Below are 14,413 nucleotides of genomic sequence, written 5' to 3'. Positions count from 1 at the left end.
ATAAGTGGTCTAAGTGACCCAATTGAGAAACATAAAGAATAATAAACCAGCAGACAATAATAGTGATGATTTTTCGTCTTTATTTGAGACTTTCTCTTCCTTAGGAATCAGTTCTTTGAAACAAAAATGTTCTCTTACCTGAACCTACAGCACTAAGCTAGGCTCATTTTTTTGATGGTTAGATTCTAGGGTATCTATCTACCAGATGGAACAGCAGGTACAAAGCTGACTAGGAAGTGAAGGATCAAGGTTCAAATGCTTGCTCTGACTTTTGTGGGTCTTAAGTTTCCTTATCTATAAAATGAGGTGGTGCGACTAGATGGATTCCAAGGTCTCTTCTAACTCTAAATTCTTGATCCTACTAATTCACTAATTAATAATAAAACTAACACCAAATACTATTTACACTGTGTCAGGTTTCGCAAACATTATCTCATTTGATCCTTGTAATAATCCTGAGAAGGTAGATGTTATTATTACCTCCATTTTATAGATGAGGAAACTGAGGGGAAAAGAAGTGACTTTCCCAGGGTCATATAGCTAGAACATATCTGAGCCTGGATTCTGAACTCAGGTCTTTCTGTCTTTAGATCTGGTACTCTCTGCTGTACCACTTTGGCAGCCTCAGAAGTATGTGTGTATGTATATCATTTCTCTCTGCTTCTATCCTATAATGTTATTCTATAGATGGAAGAAATCCATACTAATTATATTTTAATGATCATGTTTAAAGTGTCCCACCCTATCTAGATGTATTCTTCTTTGGGAGTTCTCATGCAGTGGAAATGCCATAGAACATGGATTTAGGAGACTGGGTTTGAATCCCAACTTTGCCAATTACTACCCCAGTATCATCTTGGGCAAATCAGTTGCTTTCCACATAGGATCCTTCAGATCCTCTTGTCCAAAATGAGAAAGTCGTAGCACATGAATTCCAATGTCTCTTCAATGTAAAGCCATGTAAACGATGCTACATTTACTACTGCACACACATACATACTTTTGCAATGACACTGTAAAAGAGGGCAATATAGTGGGATTGAAGGAAAAATAGATTTAGAATCGCAATAGCTGGGTTTATTTAGAATCAGAACAGCTTTTCTATTTGTTAAATCTGTGACATCAGGTGAAACTTTACCGGTGGGTGAATGGGATAGTGAGGGCATAGGGTGTTAAACTTGAAGTCAGGAAGTCATGAATTCAAATCCTGTCTCAGATACTAGCTATATAACCTTGGGCAATTCCCTTAGTTTTTCTCTGCCTCAGTTTCCTCATCTGTAAAAAAGATATCACAATAGTACTTATTTCCAGGTTTGTTGTGAGGATCAAATAGGTCACATGTAAAGGCACTTTGCAGTCCTTAAAGAATTATACAAATGTTTGTTAATATAAAGTCACTTGCCTGGATCTAATTTTCCTTGTCTATAAATTGAAGAGGATCAATTATATGTCTTTGAAAGCCCCTTTTAGCTTTAAATCTTTGATCCTGTGATCCTGTAATTACATTTGACAAGAGTGAAGAGTTTTGTGTAGTATTTTGAAGCCTTAAAGGTGGTAGAAATTCATAATTTCAATGAGAAAGAAAAAAATTCATATTTGGAGGTATTCTTAAAAATACTGAAAACAGGGGCTTTTAATTCAGCAAAACAACAAATATTTATTAAGTAGTTACCATGTACAAGATATTGGACTGGGACCTAGAGACAAGAAAAGAAAGACCTAACAATTTAAGAATGAAAGGAACTTTTGATATGGGAACTACCTCTTTTAAAATGTAATTTTCAAACTTATGACTTAATAGATAAATCTTAGAGAGTTACTTGCTATACAGAGAGACATTAACTTGACTGCCCAGAATCACACAAGTAAGTGTCTGAGACTGAATTTGAACTCAGATCTTCCCAAGTTCAGTGCTCTAAATAGCACAGTAGGACCAGGGGAAAGAGCAATGCATAAAAAGACCTGACATCAGAAACATTCCCTCCTGCTTCCTTCCTGTGTTACCTTTCACCAAGTCTGTTTATTCCTCTGGTTCCTACTTTCCTCATCTGTAAGATCTTTCCCACCTCCTATGAGAATGTGCGTTCCATTGGGGATGTTTTATTCTGCAGCCAACCTATATGTCATTTTTAGGGCAGAGGATAAAGACAGGAAAGAGACTGATGGAATACACTTAATATTTATTCCATTTAAACTGGACTGCTAGCTTTTCCCAAGCCTTAACATTCTATCTCATTTATTTGCATAAGTCACAAACTGTCCCTCCCACCTGGAGGGAATGCGTTATTGCTTCATCTCTGTCTCTTAGAATTCTTATCTCTCTTCAAGCCTCCCTCAGCTGAGCCTTTACCTCTTCCTGGCAGATTTTCTTTCTCATGAACCATTTGGTAGTTAGGGGTTTCCTTCTTTTTCATATCACCCTGTATTTATTTTTCTTATATCGGACCCCTCTCCATCCTAATGTAGCCTTCTTTAAATCAGGGACTGTTTTGTATTCCTGGTACCCAGCCCAATGCTAGCTCACAGCAGTCACAGTAAATGTTGGTCAAGTTGAGTGGAATTCCGTCTCATTAGCCTTTGCCTTCATCTTAGCCAGTTGAGATCTTTCACTTTTCTCAAAGGGTTATAAAGACAATGCTTCCTAAACTCAGAGTTTTCCAGGAACATGAAGTATTACTATTGTTATGATTATCATTTTTTTTAATTTTCAAAACATATGCATAGTTTTCATCAATCACCCTTGCAAAACCTTGTGTTCCAATTTTTTTTTTCCCCTCCCTTCTCCCCACATCCTACCCTAGATGGCAGGTAATCCAATATATGTTAAACATGTATGGTTCTTACATATGTATTTCCACAATTATCATGCTGCACAAGAAAAATATTTACCATTTTAACCAAAGGGTTGTGATAAGCTTCTGTATGCAAACATAGAGCTACTGAATACATCCAGATCTGCTATTAGAAGGGTAGCTAAGTGGTGCAGTGCTAGAACTAGAGTTGAGAAGATTCATCTTCCTGAGTTCAAACCCAGCTAATGTGATCCTGGGCAAGTTACTTTACCTTATTTGCCTCAGTTTCTTCATTTGTAAAACGAATAGAAGGAAATGACAATCTGCTTCATTTCCTTGCCAAGAAAACTCCATATGGGGTCATGAAGAGTTGGACATAACTGAAAAATTTCTAAGCTGACTGAGATACCGAGAAAGGGAGATAATAGATGTCACAGAAGTGACTGAATATGTGAAAAAAGCCAGAATAGACTGAAGTGAACATAACAAACAGCAAGATATATTGAAGAAATCATTAGAATAGTGACTCAGGGGAACTGAGTTCAAATCCTGCTTTGTTACTTAGCGTCTTTGTGACTTTGTCACACATATCCCTTGACCTCCCTGTGCCCTGTTTCCCTGTGCCTCTGAAAAAGGAAGGGATTAAACCAGATACCTCTGAAATTTCCTTTCAGCTCTCACTTTATCACTGTGTATCTTCTCTCAGAATTTACCTGGATGTCCCATTGCAGGAAACCTATGTTTCCATGTCCTTCAGGCTTTTTAACTCTTCTCACTGCTTCTTACCACTAAGGAAGTGTTTGGCTTTAGAGTTATTAGTGGAAATGTGATGTGGTTTGGAGAGAACAGCAGATAAGAATGAAAAGGTCTGTCCAATTTATTTTATTTGTAAAGTAAGGAGACTGGACCAGATCATCTGTGAGGTCCTTTTCACGTTCAGCTTCTATAGTTCCCACCCAGAGTCTTGCAGAAAAAAACTAGAGGATCAGACCTATACCCTGTGGGTGTCACACACCTAGAATCTCACATTTCAGCCACTTTATTTCAAGAGATGTAGAAATAAGAACATAGAGGAAAAAAACAATATCTTGCTGTCATTTAACTTTATAGCCTCAAATGCATTTGATTCTTGTCACTTTGCCAAAATAATCTATCCAAAGCAAATTGATATTAAGTAGAAAACTTTAATTAAAAAAAGTAAAGGAATTTGGTTATTTTTCATGTATATATTATATATCATATATATAGGTATATAACAGATTTTGAAATTTGAAGTATATAACAATTCTATAATATATTATATATATGTCACATATATTATGTATAATATATTGAAGTATAATAACAAAATTTGAAATTCAGAAGCAAGATAGTAAACTAACTTCTCCTAATCATTTCTAGTTAAAACTAATCTGGTATAATTCACTGGGGTTACAAAGTAAATCAAGTGGTAGGGTTGAAATCAGGAAGACCTGAGTTCAGATACAACTCAGATACTTACAAGCTGTATGACCCTGACCAAGTCACTTCACCCTGTTTGACTCAGTTTCCTCATCTGTCAAATGGGCTAGAGAAGATCACTCCAGCATCTTTGCCAAGAAAACCCCAAATGGAGTTGCAAAGAATTGGTGACAGCTGAAACAGTGGAAAAACAACATATTTCAGTGGATATTTTTCTGTTGAAACATAGAATTTAAAGGTGAAGTTTAAAAGGGGTGTCAGAGACCATCTAGTTCAACCTCCTTCATTTTTTAGGGGAGGAAACAGAAGCCCAGGGAGTTTAAATGACTTGTTAAGGTCACCCAGGTAGTAAGTATCAAAGACAGGATTTGAAACCAGGATCTCTTACTCTAAAGCCAGTTTAGATATATTTCTAAGATTCTTCCTATGATAATTCAACACACTCTTGGAGATTTAGTTGATTTTTCTTCTCTTTGTGGGAACAAACATTGGTTAAAAAATCACAGATGTGCTTGGTGCTAGTTCTTTCCAGAGCATAGGCAGCCTGGTTCCCTCTATTTTCTCTCTTTCCTCTTCTATAACCCCTTCTTTTTTTCCCTTAGCACTCATGAATAGTGCACAGAAAAAATGCCCCGTGGAAGAGGTATGTCTACAATGATAACTTGATGTCTTTTTAAAGTGTTATTTGTACCTGGTGCCTGTGGAGAGATGATTGTGACACGCTTGGGGTGAGCTTTTCTATTAACAGAATTTCATTGTGAATCAGGTTTGCTATTGAAAGAGTCAGCCTCACTCTGCGCTTTTAAAAAATATAACCAAATGAACCCTGAAACTGGTCTAGCTCTTCAGCAGTGGGAAACAATCAAACCAATTCAAATTCTGACTCTGGGAGAGCCTCTGGATTGGAGGATTCAGAATCGGCATTTTAAAATATTTGCAGTATGTCCTCCCAACTTGCTAGGAATTCAGCTCACCGCCTCCTGTTCCCTGGGCTGATTCCTCTAACTGCCTTTACTGCCATCCTACCTGTCCCAGGGCATACTCTCCTTACTTAGTGGGGGATTTGTTGGAGACAATCAGAAGCTACTAAGTGGTTTTTTAAATGGGAAAAAGTAAATCCTCAATCAGGTTCTTTCTGAGTAGTATAGGAAGAATTGAAAAAGCGAGTACTTTGGAGAGAAATGTGGACAGCTCTTAGAAGGATTCCCAATTGGGTACAATTTCTTCTTTGTTCATAAGTTTTTATTATTGAAATGGTACATACAGTATTGGTGGGTTTTTCCTACCTATGAAAACCTATAGAATATATCCCCCAGTCAAGCTGAACTTCATGTGATAAATTAAAAATATTCTCATTAATAATATGTTTGATTTACCCACACCCCAATAAAGTGAACAGTTAGGCCATGTTATCATTTTTTTGAGTTTGAGATTTGTTGAAAGGTTGGGTGGGTGAGGGAAAATGTAAATAGCTAAAAGTTTACATTAAGGAGTATTGAGTGAATATGTAAAAACGTCTTAATTATACAGATAGCAAACTGATTTGGTTCATTTTAAGTTTAGTCATTTATCTTTAAATTATCTCATTTTTAAATAATAATAATTTTAAGGCTATGAAATTTCAGAGTGAGTAAATAACAACTCATTAGTTTATCATACTTATTCTGTTTATAATAAAGTTGCAGAGAAATTACTGAAGTTTCTTTTTTGGTATTCAACCCCCAAAATGAGAAAAATTACCTTTTATCTGATCATCATAAAAATTACTTTGCTTTATTTTTGTATCTAAAAATTATATACTTTTTTTAACATCAGGAGCAAACTAATCATTATTCTTTCAGTGATTCACTCATGATGACACAAAGATTTACAGAATATAATTTTGTGACTATATTATAAATTGTGTCTTTTTTTCCCTCTCCATAGCTTCTAGGACTTCTGTTCATGGTGAGCCACATCGAGACAGGAGGTACATACATATTCTATGTTCTATTTAATTTTTAAAATTATATATCCTTTGAAAAGGAAGCATTGTAATTATTATATAGTTTTTAAAAGTAAACAATGTGAAATGGAAATTCATGTTTTCATATTAAATCTTTCTTTTGTGTTGTGCTATGCACATGGAAGTTTTTAAAATCTTTCATATCGAAGTTTAAAATAAAAGAAAAAGTTTAATTATATATTGTGTTAGTTGAAATTCAAAATTGTATTTAATTAGCATTAGCATGTTTCACAAGGAAGATTGTGTTAATTCATTCATTCCACATTGAGTGCCTATTTTGTACAAGGCTCTTCAGTAGGCACTATGATAAATACATGGTCCTTACCCTTATGGAGTTTACAATCTAGAAAGCAACCTAATCTATACATTCTCTACTTATCTATGATGATAATTAGAGGTTATAGTATCCTGGATTTATATTTAGAGGGGAAATCAAGGCATTGAGTCCAACCCTATGTTTTTCACGTAAGACAGTGGTCCTCAAACTTTTGTTCTCAATATCTTTATCCTATTAAAAATGATTGAGGATCTGTCCAAAGAGTTTTTGTTTATGTGATTTATAGTTATAGCTATTGATCACATTAAAAATAAAAACTAATTATGAATTTGTAGACTCTCTGAAAGAATTTCGGAGATTCTCAGGATGCTCTGGACCAGACTTTGAGAACCACTGAAAGGAAACTGACTTGCTTGGTATTATACAACTAATAAGTGGCTAAGGGAGGACCTAATTTAGTACAGCTAGATGGTACCATAGTGTGTCAAGCACCTGGCCTGGATTCAAGAAGAATCATGTAGTCCTGAGCATATTGCAGAACCTCATTTGTTTTCTCTTCTGTAAAATGAGCTAGGGAAGAAAATGGCAAACCATTCCAATTTCTCTGCCAAGAAAACCCCAAATGGGGTTGCAAAGAGTCAACTAAATAGCAACACATTTCAAAGGACCACCCCAGCAGTCCCTAAGAAAGTACTTTTGCACATAGATGTGCTCAGTAAATATTTGGTGAATTATTCTTTTGGCTCACAAACTCGGTGATGCTTTAATTTTGCAAGTACTTTGGAATTCATCTGGTCCAGCTCTGTCTCTAAATAGTTAAGGAAGAATAAATGACTTACTCAAAGACGCGTAACTAGTTAACATTAAAACAAAGATTCAGACACATTTTTAAGTTGAATTAAATTACTGTTATCCAGATAACTTTTATTTTCTCAAAAGAATACCTGGAGTGAATGTGCTTATGAATTACTAAGTTAAGGTAACCCATTATTAAATGTCAGGAGGAACACGATCAATATTCTTAAAATTAAAATCCCAATTTGATAAAAGGTCAGAGTCTTGTTAAAAATATTATAGAGCCCACAAGTTTTGTGTGCATATATGTATGCGTGTGTGCGTACGGACACACACTAGTTTGAAAAATATTCTTTAGTTAATTTGATTGAATCTAATTCCACAAACATTTTTCACTTAATAGTATTTTATTTCTTCAGTTACATTAACTTTTGTAAACATTTTGTATTCCAGTTTTTTTCTCCCTCTCTTCCCTCCTCAAGAGAGAAAGCAACATGATATAGGTTATATATGTACAATAATTTTAAACATTTCCACATTAGTCATGTTCCCACAGACATTTATCAAATTGGTAATATTTGCTAAAGTTAGTCAGTGGAACCTCAACATTCTGGAAAGATTCCTTGCTTTTCCAGAACCTTTCCAGAAAACCAGTCCTTCCAACAGTCTGAGTGCTCTGTCTGGCCAGTTATGGCCACTGGGAGATAAATTCTTTGCCTATGGGAACAAGGGAAGCAAAGAAAAATTTAATACGGCAGTTAGACCAGCATATTCCCTCCCACTTCTGTAGTGAGAGTGGAAGAGTGTTGGAAAGTGGGTAAAGGATAAAATGAAACACTTTTAGATAGCATGTAAACGTTAAAGTCCAGCTCCAAGGACAATTGCAATTAAAATCCCACTTCTTAGATAGATGGCTAAAGATCATAAGGAAACTGTGTTATTGGAACCTCAACTGGAGCCTGCCAATCAACTCTTTTTGGGGAAAAGCTAACTTGGGGATTCTGAGGGATATCTGGCTGATATTGGTCCTGTAACAAAATGATAAGGATACCAACCCATCCGTTCCTACAGCTATCTCTCTATTCCTTGAATGTAAAAGGCTTGATGATGGAGACAGAGATTATCTTTGCTTTTAAACCTGCAAAATCCTAACAAGGCTTTTGTCTGCTAGGCGCCCTGAGATCACTATTGTGGCTGCTGAGCCCCTCAGACCAGCTTCTTGGTTCCCAGGGGCTCCACCAGCACTAGGATTTCCACCTTCTCCTGCTGCAACTCCATGGAGAACAAGTGAGCTTATTCCTTCTGAGGTCAGTTTGCAGTTTTTTTTTTTCCCTTATAAAACTGAATTCTGTGACCAAACTGAAAGTCCAACTCTGTCCTCAGAGAAAAGATGAGAAAAATACAACCTCTCCCTCTCTTCTTTGTAGAGGTGGGGGACTATGAACATGGAACACTGCATACACTATCAGAATTAATAGTAAATATCTTGGATAATTTCTTCTGAACTGCTTTTTAATTTTCTTTTTTATTCATTGTTATAAGGGGATGGGTTGCTAGTATGGGAAGGAGGGATATATTTGAAGATTAAGATGCTATAAAAACAGATTATCAATAAAAATTTTTTGTTTTAAAGCTTTTTAAAAGTAAACTTAAAGATAAAGAAAAGAATCAGAGTACTTAGCTCTTTTGAGTTAAGGTTTACCTGTAAGTGTACAGATATAAAGGAATTAAACTATTTTGAGCTGAATTCTTCATTTCACAGCTTCCACCATCCTATGAGCAAGTGATAAAAGAAATCAACCAAGTCCAAGTCAGTACCGGGAGTAATAGTAATGCTCCCACGACACCAAGGAGAACCATCACATCTGCAACTCAGACAGACTTCCCAGAGGAGATAGGCAACTCCCTGTCTGGAAGTAATGCAAATAAGCCACCTGCCCCTGGAAAATCCAATCCAGCCCTAGGTAAGTAGCTGGGATTTTTTTTTGAGAGTGAGAGAGGGAATCTAGAGCTGTGGCTTTATCAGTGTAGAAGACTCCCTTATAGAAATTCCCTCCACTAATGCAGATCACAAGCTTCTCTCTAACTTATAAACTGAGAAGTTTGCTTGGGATATGAGAGGTTAAGACTTCCTTCAGGTCTTATAGGCTATATATGTATGTGACAAGATTTGAACCCTATTCTTTCTTACTGAAAAGTGTGTGATCTATCCCCAAGGCTTGAGAAAAATCTACATTCGAGCTGATTTCATTGAGTCTTCCTTCCCAACCAGCATAATCCTAGCTTGCATCCTTTATTTGGCCATGCATTAATTGCATTCATAAGTCATTCTCTCTAAAGATGTGACAGTTCTATCTTACTTGGCTGCTCACATATTACCTGTTAGGACCAAGATAGCCTTAGTTTAAATAATGGCATTATTGCTTTCTACCCTAATTTCCCCTTGAAACTATCACATTTTAGCCACTGAATGGAATTCTGATCAATTCAATGGTGGAAAATATAATCTTTATCCTGAATTTCTTTAAAAAAAAAAAAATCAAACCCCAAAAACCAAATACTTCATTAGCATAGCAGAGGAGATTGGTATTTACCCTGAAAAGTAAAAGAAAAATAGCATCATGGCATTTCAGAACCTAGAATGGTGCTCACACAAAACAGAAATGTTGGAGGTGCATCACCTGCAGGGAAATGATTTATGTGATAAGTTTAGATAGAGGGAGGGGACTTAATGATTTTTTAAATGTAAATAGCTTTCTCTTTCTAATCAGGAAGTTGAACATGAATGTTGTGGATTTTTGCCAGTGATCCTAAAATTACCTTTTGCTAATTAAGGAAATTAAAACCTGATGGGATTCCACATCTATTCAACAAAAAACTGCTTCTCTTCTCTTAAAAGCCAGTATGTGTTTTGAAATGCTAATGATACAACCCCCTTTTGCTTTGGTATCTTTTTTTTAGCGGTTCAGCCTCCTCCCAAGCCTTTACAGTCATCTTCATTGTCCTCGACCAGTAATCTTTTGAAAGATGTGCCTCCTTTAATTGTCTTTGATGTTGAGGAACAGACTTGCCAAGACAACCTCAATGTTGGGACATGTCCTGTGCCCAGACCAAGATCCAAAATCAATCTCAAACCTATAGTCAGAGATACTCCAAGCAACCTAAGAGACCATCAGGAATCTAGTCAGCCAGCGGTTCCCAGGGAAGCATCCCCCACTCAGTCCCTGTTCTTGTTAGATGGGAGCAGCTTAGAAAGTCAAGCCGCGATAAACAGTATGAGCACAGAAAGGAACCAAGCTAGTATTGTGTCACGGATCAAAGCTTTTGAATCCCAACCAAATGCCGAAAACTCAGGATTATCTAAGAAACCAGAAATTGCTCCTCGGACATTCCCCCCGAGGCCTGCAGGAAAACCTACTGTGGCTCCAAAGCCATCCATTAATAGAGCTTCTGGAGAGTGGGACTCATGGACCGAAAACAAACTCAAGGTTGCTTCCAAGGAAGGGCCCTCTCCTCCTCTGCACCCTCAAGAAGGGGGAGGCATCCCAGGAACCAAACCCGAAGTGCCAAAGAAACCAAAGGCTGGCCTTGTACAGAGTATTACTAATGGCCCACTGGACATCCTAGGAAGCAGGTTATCCATGGAGATCCCCGAAAAGGAAAAGAGAATTCCAACTCCAGCACCCCGGCCTCTACCACCGAAGAAATTGCCCTCCCTAGAAGACCCTGCCTTTCCTGCCCCGCCACTGAAACCAGTCACTGCTTCTCCGAGGCTTTCTGTAGCAACCCAGGCCAGAGCCTTCAGGTCCCTGGGAGAAGGGCCGACGGGCCCAGCTGCCCCTTCCCCTCAGTGCCCACCGGTGGTGGAAGCCGATCTCATCAGTTTCGATGATGACGTCCTGCCGGCTCCGTTGGCGAAGCCAGCTGAAGAACACCTGAGTTCGGACATGGGCCTGGGTAAGTGGGGGAGGAAGGCCATCACATGGCATGTTTTCATGGGATTCTGCACTGTAGGTTTAATTTTTTTTCCTTTATTTTTAATTGGGGATTGATTCTATTTAAATGCAACAACAACTGGTCTTGAAATGCCAGAAATAAAATGATCAACAGCTAGCAACTCTATCAAGCAGTTTTCTAATGGTCCTCTGGAGCCAAGGGGTGTTGACTGGAGAAACATCTTCATTCATTTTACTTTGACCCAGCCCCTAAGTATCCCATTGATGGTTAGTATCTCCAAATACTGAATCACTGTTGGAGCATCCATTCACACACACACACACACACACACACACACACACATACATACACACACACAAAATGTGTTTGTTCTCAAATCCTGTCTTCAGGATCACATGTGATACCCTGGTTTTAAAAGCCCTTCATGACTCGGCCATTCCTACCCTCCTACCCTTCTTACTCCTTACTCACTACAATGTACTTTGGGACCAAGGGCTACTGCCTCCTTGGCTGCTTCTAACAGGAGACACTCAATCTCCTGAGGCCGTGCATATTCACTGACTGCCCCATTCCTGAAACTCTCCCTATCTTCATATCCATTTCCTGCCTTCCCTGTATTCCACAAAGTTCTAAATAAAGTTTTACCTCAGGCAGGGAGATTTTCCAGTGTCCCTTAAGGCTGGTGCCTTCACTTTTTGTTTCTCTCCAATTTATCCTATGTTTAGTTTCTTTGTACATAATACTTTTTATGTTGTCTTCCCCCATTGGATTGTCCTTGAAAGCAAGGACTCTTTCTATATCCATTCCCTTCTCTCTCTCTCTGTCTCTCTTTCTCTGTCTCTCTCTCTCTGTCTCTCTCTCTCTCTGTCTCTCTCTCTCTCTGTCTCTCTCTCTCTGTCTCCATCTCTCTCTGTCTCTGTCTTTTACTCTCTTTTACTTTGAATCCCTAATACTTATATGTTCATAACATATGGTAGGCATTTTTAATAAATGCTTGCCGACTCAATTTGACAATTTTTTAAATAGTCAATAACTGTGTTAAATTAATGTGTTGACTGATAATTAGCAATAGATAGTGCTAGTATTTCTCAGACCAACTCATTTCATAAAAACTAATCATATTTTGCAACCTGAAATTGAATTATATGGAAGGGAAATCATTTTCAGACATAGGAGAGAATATAACCCAAAGAATTGAAATTGGAAAGAACTAAAAACATCAGGAAATGGGGTGAAGAAAGGTGAAGATTTAGTGGACCACAGAAATCCTTCTGTTGTCTCTCCTGGGCATGCATTTTAGATTTTGAGAATTTTGAGTCATCACAGAAGGAGAGGGAGAGGGATGGGAAGGGAAGGAGAGAGAGGGAAAAAAAGAATTGATTGATGAAACAAAATAGAGACATGGCAGGAGAAGGTAGTTGAAGGGAGGGGTGAAGATAGCAAGAGGAAGGTGGTAAATTCTATTTTAGACATGTTGAGACTGAAATGATGGAAAGAAATGATGAAAGAGGTGCATTTCAAGTGAATTGAATTAATTTGGCAGCATGGACTGGACTTAATAAATTTAAATTCAAATTGCCAAAATTATATCTGTATGTATATGGGAGGTTATTTGGTTGGGTCTTTGGGGGAGAAGGGGTAAATCTGAGTCTATAATTTCATCAATATAAGAAATGTCTGTTGTGGAATTTCCTATTCCCCCAATTCCCTACAACAATTGCTCTGCAACTTTTAGTCTTAGTTTAGTCCACTTAGACATTTATATGCCCTTCTGGCATAGGTACATTTTGTGTGTGTGTGTGTGTCTGTGTGTCTGTACACATAGTTAATATGTGTTAGAGGCACCAGCCTTGGAATCAGGAAAACCTGGATTCAAGTCCTCTCTCATACCCCTGACAACTATATGATCATGGAAGGTCACTTAATTTCACAGTGCCCCAGCCAGTTTTTTCAGAGGAACTGCTGATTATTTTGGTGAATGAAGCTTCCATGTTGGAAATTCCCTATCCAAGTTAAATCACAGGTAGAGATTTTTTCAAAATTGTAGAAAAAGATAAAAAAAAATCAGATTCTTATGCATCTCTGTTTGCCCATGAGGAAGTTTGCCTTTTTATTGTACACTGTTCAGGTTGTACACGGTATCATGTTAGACAGACCAATGCATTCATCTGTTCTCCTGCACACATAGACTGTAAGGTTTGTTCACGTTCAGTTCCATTAAGCTCATCATGTATTGAGAGCTAGGGAGACAAGGCAAAGGAAGCCTTTCTTTAACTGTGGCTTGCCTTTTACTAGAAGAAATGGTTTGGGCACAGATGATTAAACAGTGGTAATAATGATAATGATGAACTGGCATGTATGAAGTGCTTTAACATTTGAAAAATAGTTGATATAAATTCATTCAATTGTTTCTCCTAATGGCTCTGTGAAATAGATTCTCAGGCTTTGAGAAATTAAGCTGTCTCTGTCTGTGGCAGTATTAAAAACAAAGTCTTTGTTGTCATTTAGTTGTTTTAAGTTGTGTGTGACTCCATTTTAGGAATTTTGCTAAGGATGCTAGAGTGGTTTGCCATTTCCTTTTCCAGCTCACTTTACACATAAGGAAACTGAGGCAAACAGGCTGAAGTGACTTGCTTGGAGCCACACAGCTAGAAAGTGCCTGAGTTAAGGCACTCATGAAGATAAGTCTTCCTGATTCCAAGCCCAGCGCTTTGCTGTGCCATTTGCTATCCCAGAAACAAGGTCTTCCTGAATTCAGATTCATTATTCTGTCCATTTATGCCACATGCCGCCATATGGATAGTTTATGAGTGTAGATATGTGTTTGCCTATTATCTATTTATATTTTATCTACATATTCATAAATTTCCATATTAATAAACAGATTCAATATAAAGCAAATTCATTGGGAGGAAAGTGTTACCAGCTGAAGGGATTTGGAAAATCCTCATATAGACAGTGGCACCTGAGCTATGCAGCAATTTCCCTGCTTTGAATAATTATTTTTATACTGATAATTTTTTCTTTTTTTTTCTCCGAGGCAATTGGAATTAAGTGACTTGGCCAGGGTCACACAGCTAGCAAATGTTAAGTATCTGAGGTCAAATTTGAACTCTGGTCTTCCTG

At 37.5% G+C, this 14,413-nt stretch overlaps 1 protein-coding gene across 3 annotated transcripts in view; it reads left to right on the top strand.

Annotated features, from left to right (window-relative positions):
* Positions 1-14,413, top strand: part of SH3D19 (SH3 domain containing 19) — a 204,615-nt gene that overhangs the window by 127,372 nt on the left and 62,830 nt on the right. For 2 of the 3 annotated variants that reach the window (XM_031941646.1, XM_031941645.1), the window contains 4 exons: positions 6,180-6,222; positions 8,502-8,637; positions 9,093-9,294; positions 10,292-11,287. In XM_031941646.1, the coding sequence (XP_031797506.1) occupies positions 6,180-6,222; positions 8,502-8,637; positions 9,093-9,294; positions 10,292-11,287 (1,377 nt within the window). Of the gene's footprint in view, positions 1-4,855; positions 4,897-6,179; positions 6,223-8,501; positions 8,638-9,092; positions 9,295-10,291; positions 11,288-14,413 lie in introns of all 3 variants that reach the window. The other variant, XM_023505943.2, reaches the window with a different exon arrangement.

This window comes from Sarcophilus harrisii, chromosome 6, assembly GCF_902635505.1.
Source record: "Sarcophilus harrisii chromosome 6, mSarHar1.11, whole genome shotgun sequence".
Classification (NCBI taxonomy): Eukaryota; Metazoa; Chordata; class Mammalia; order Dasyuromorphia; family Dasyuridae; genus Sarcophilus; species Sarcophilus harrisii.
This window is presented reverse-complemented; position numbering and strand designations above follow the sequence as displayed.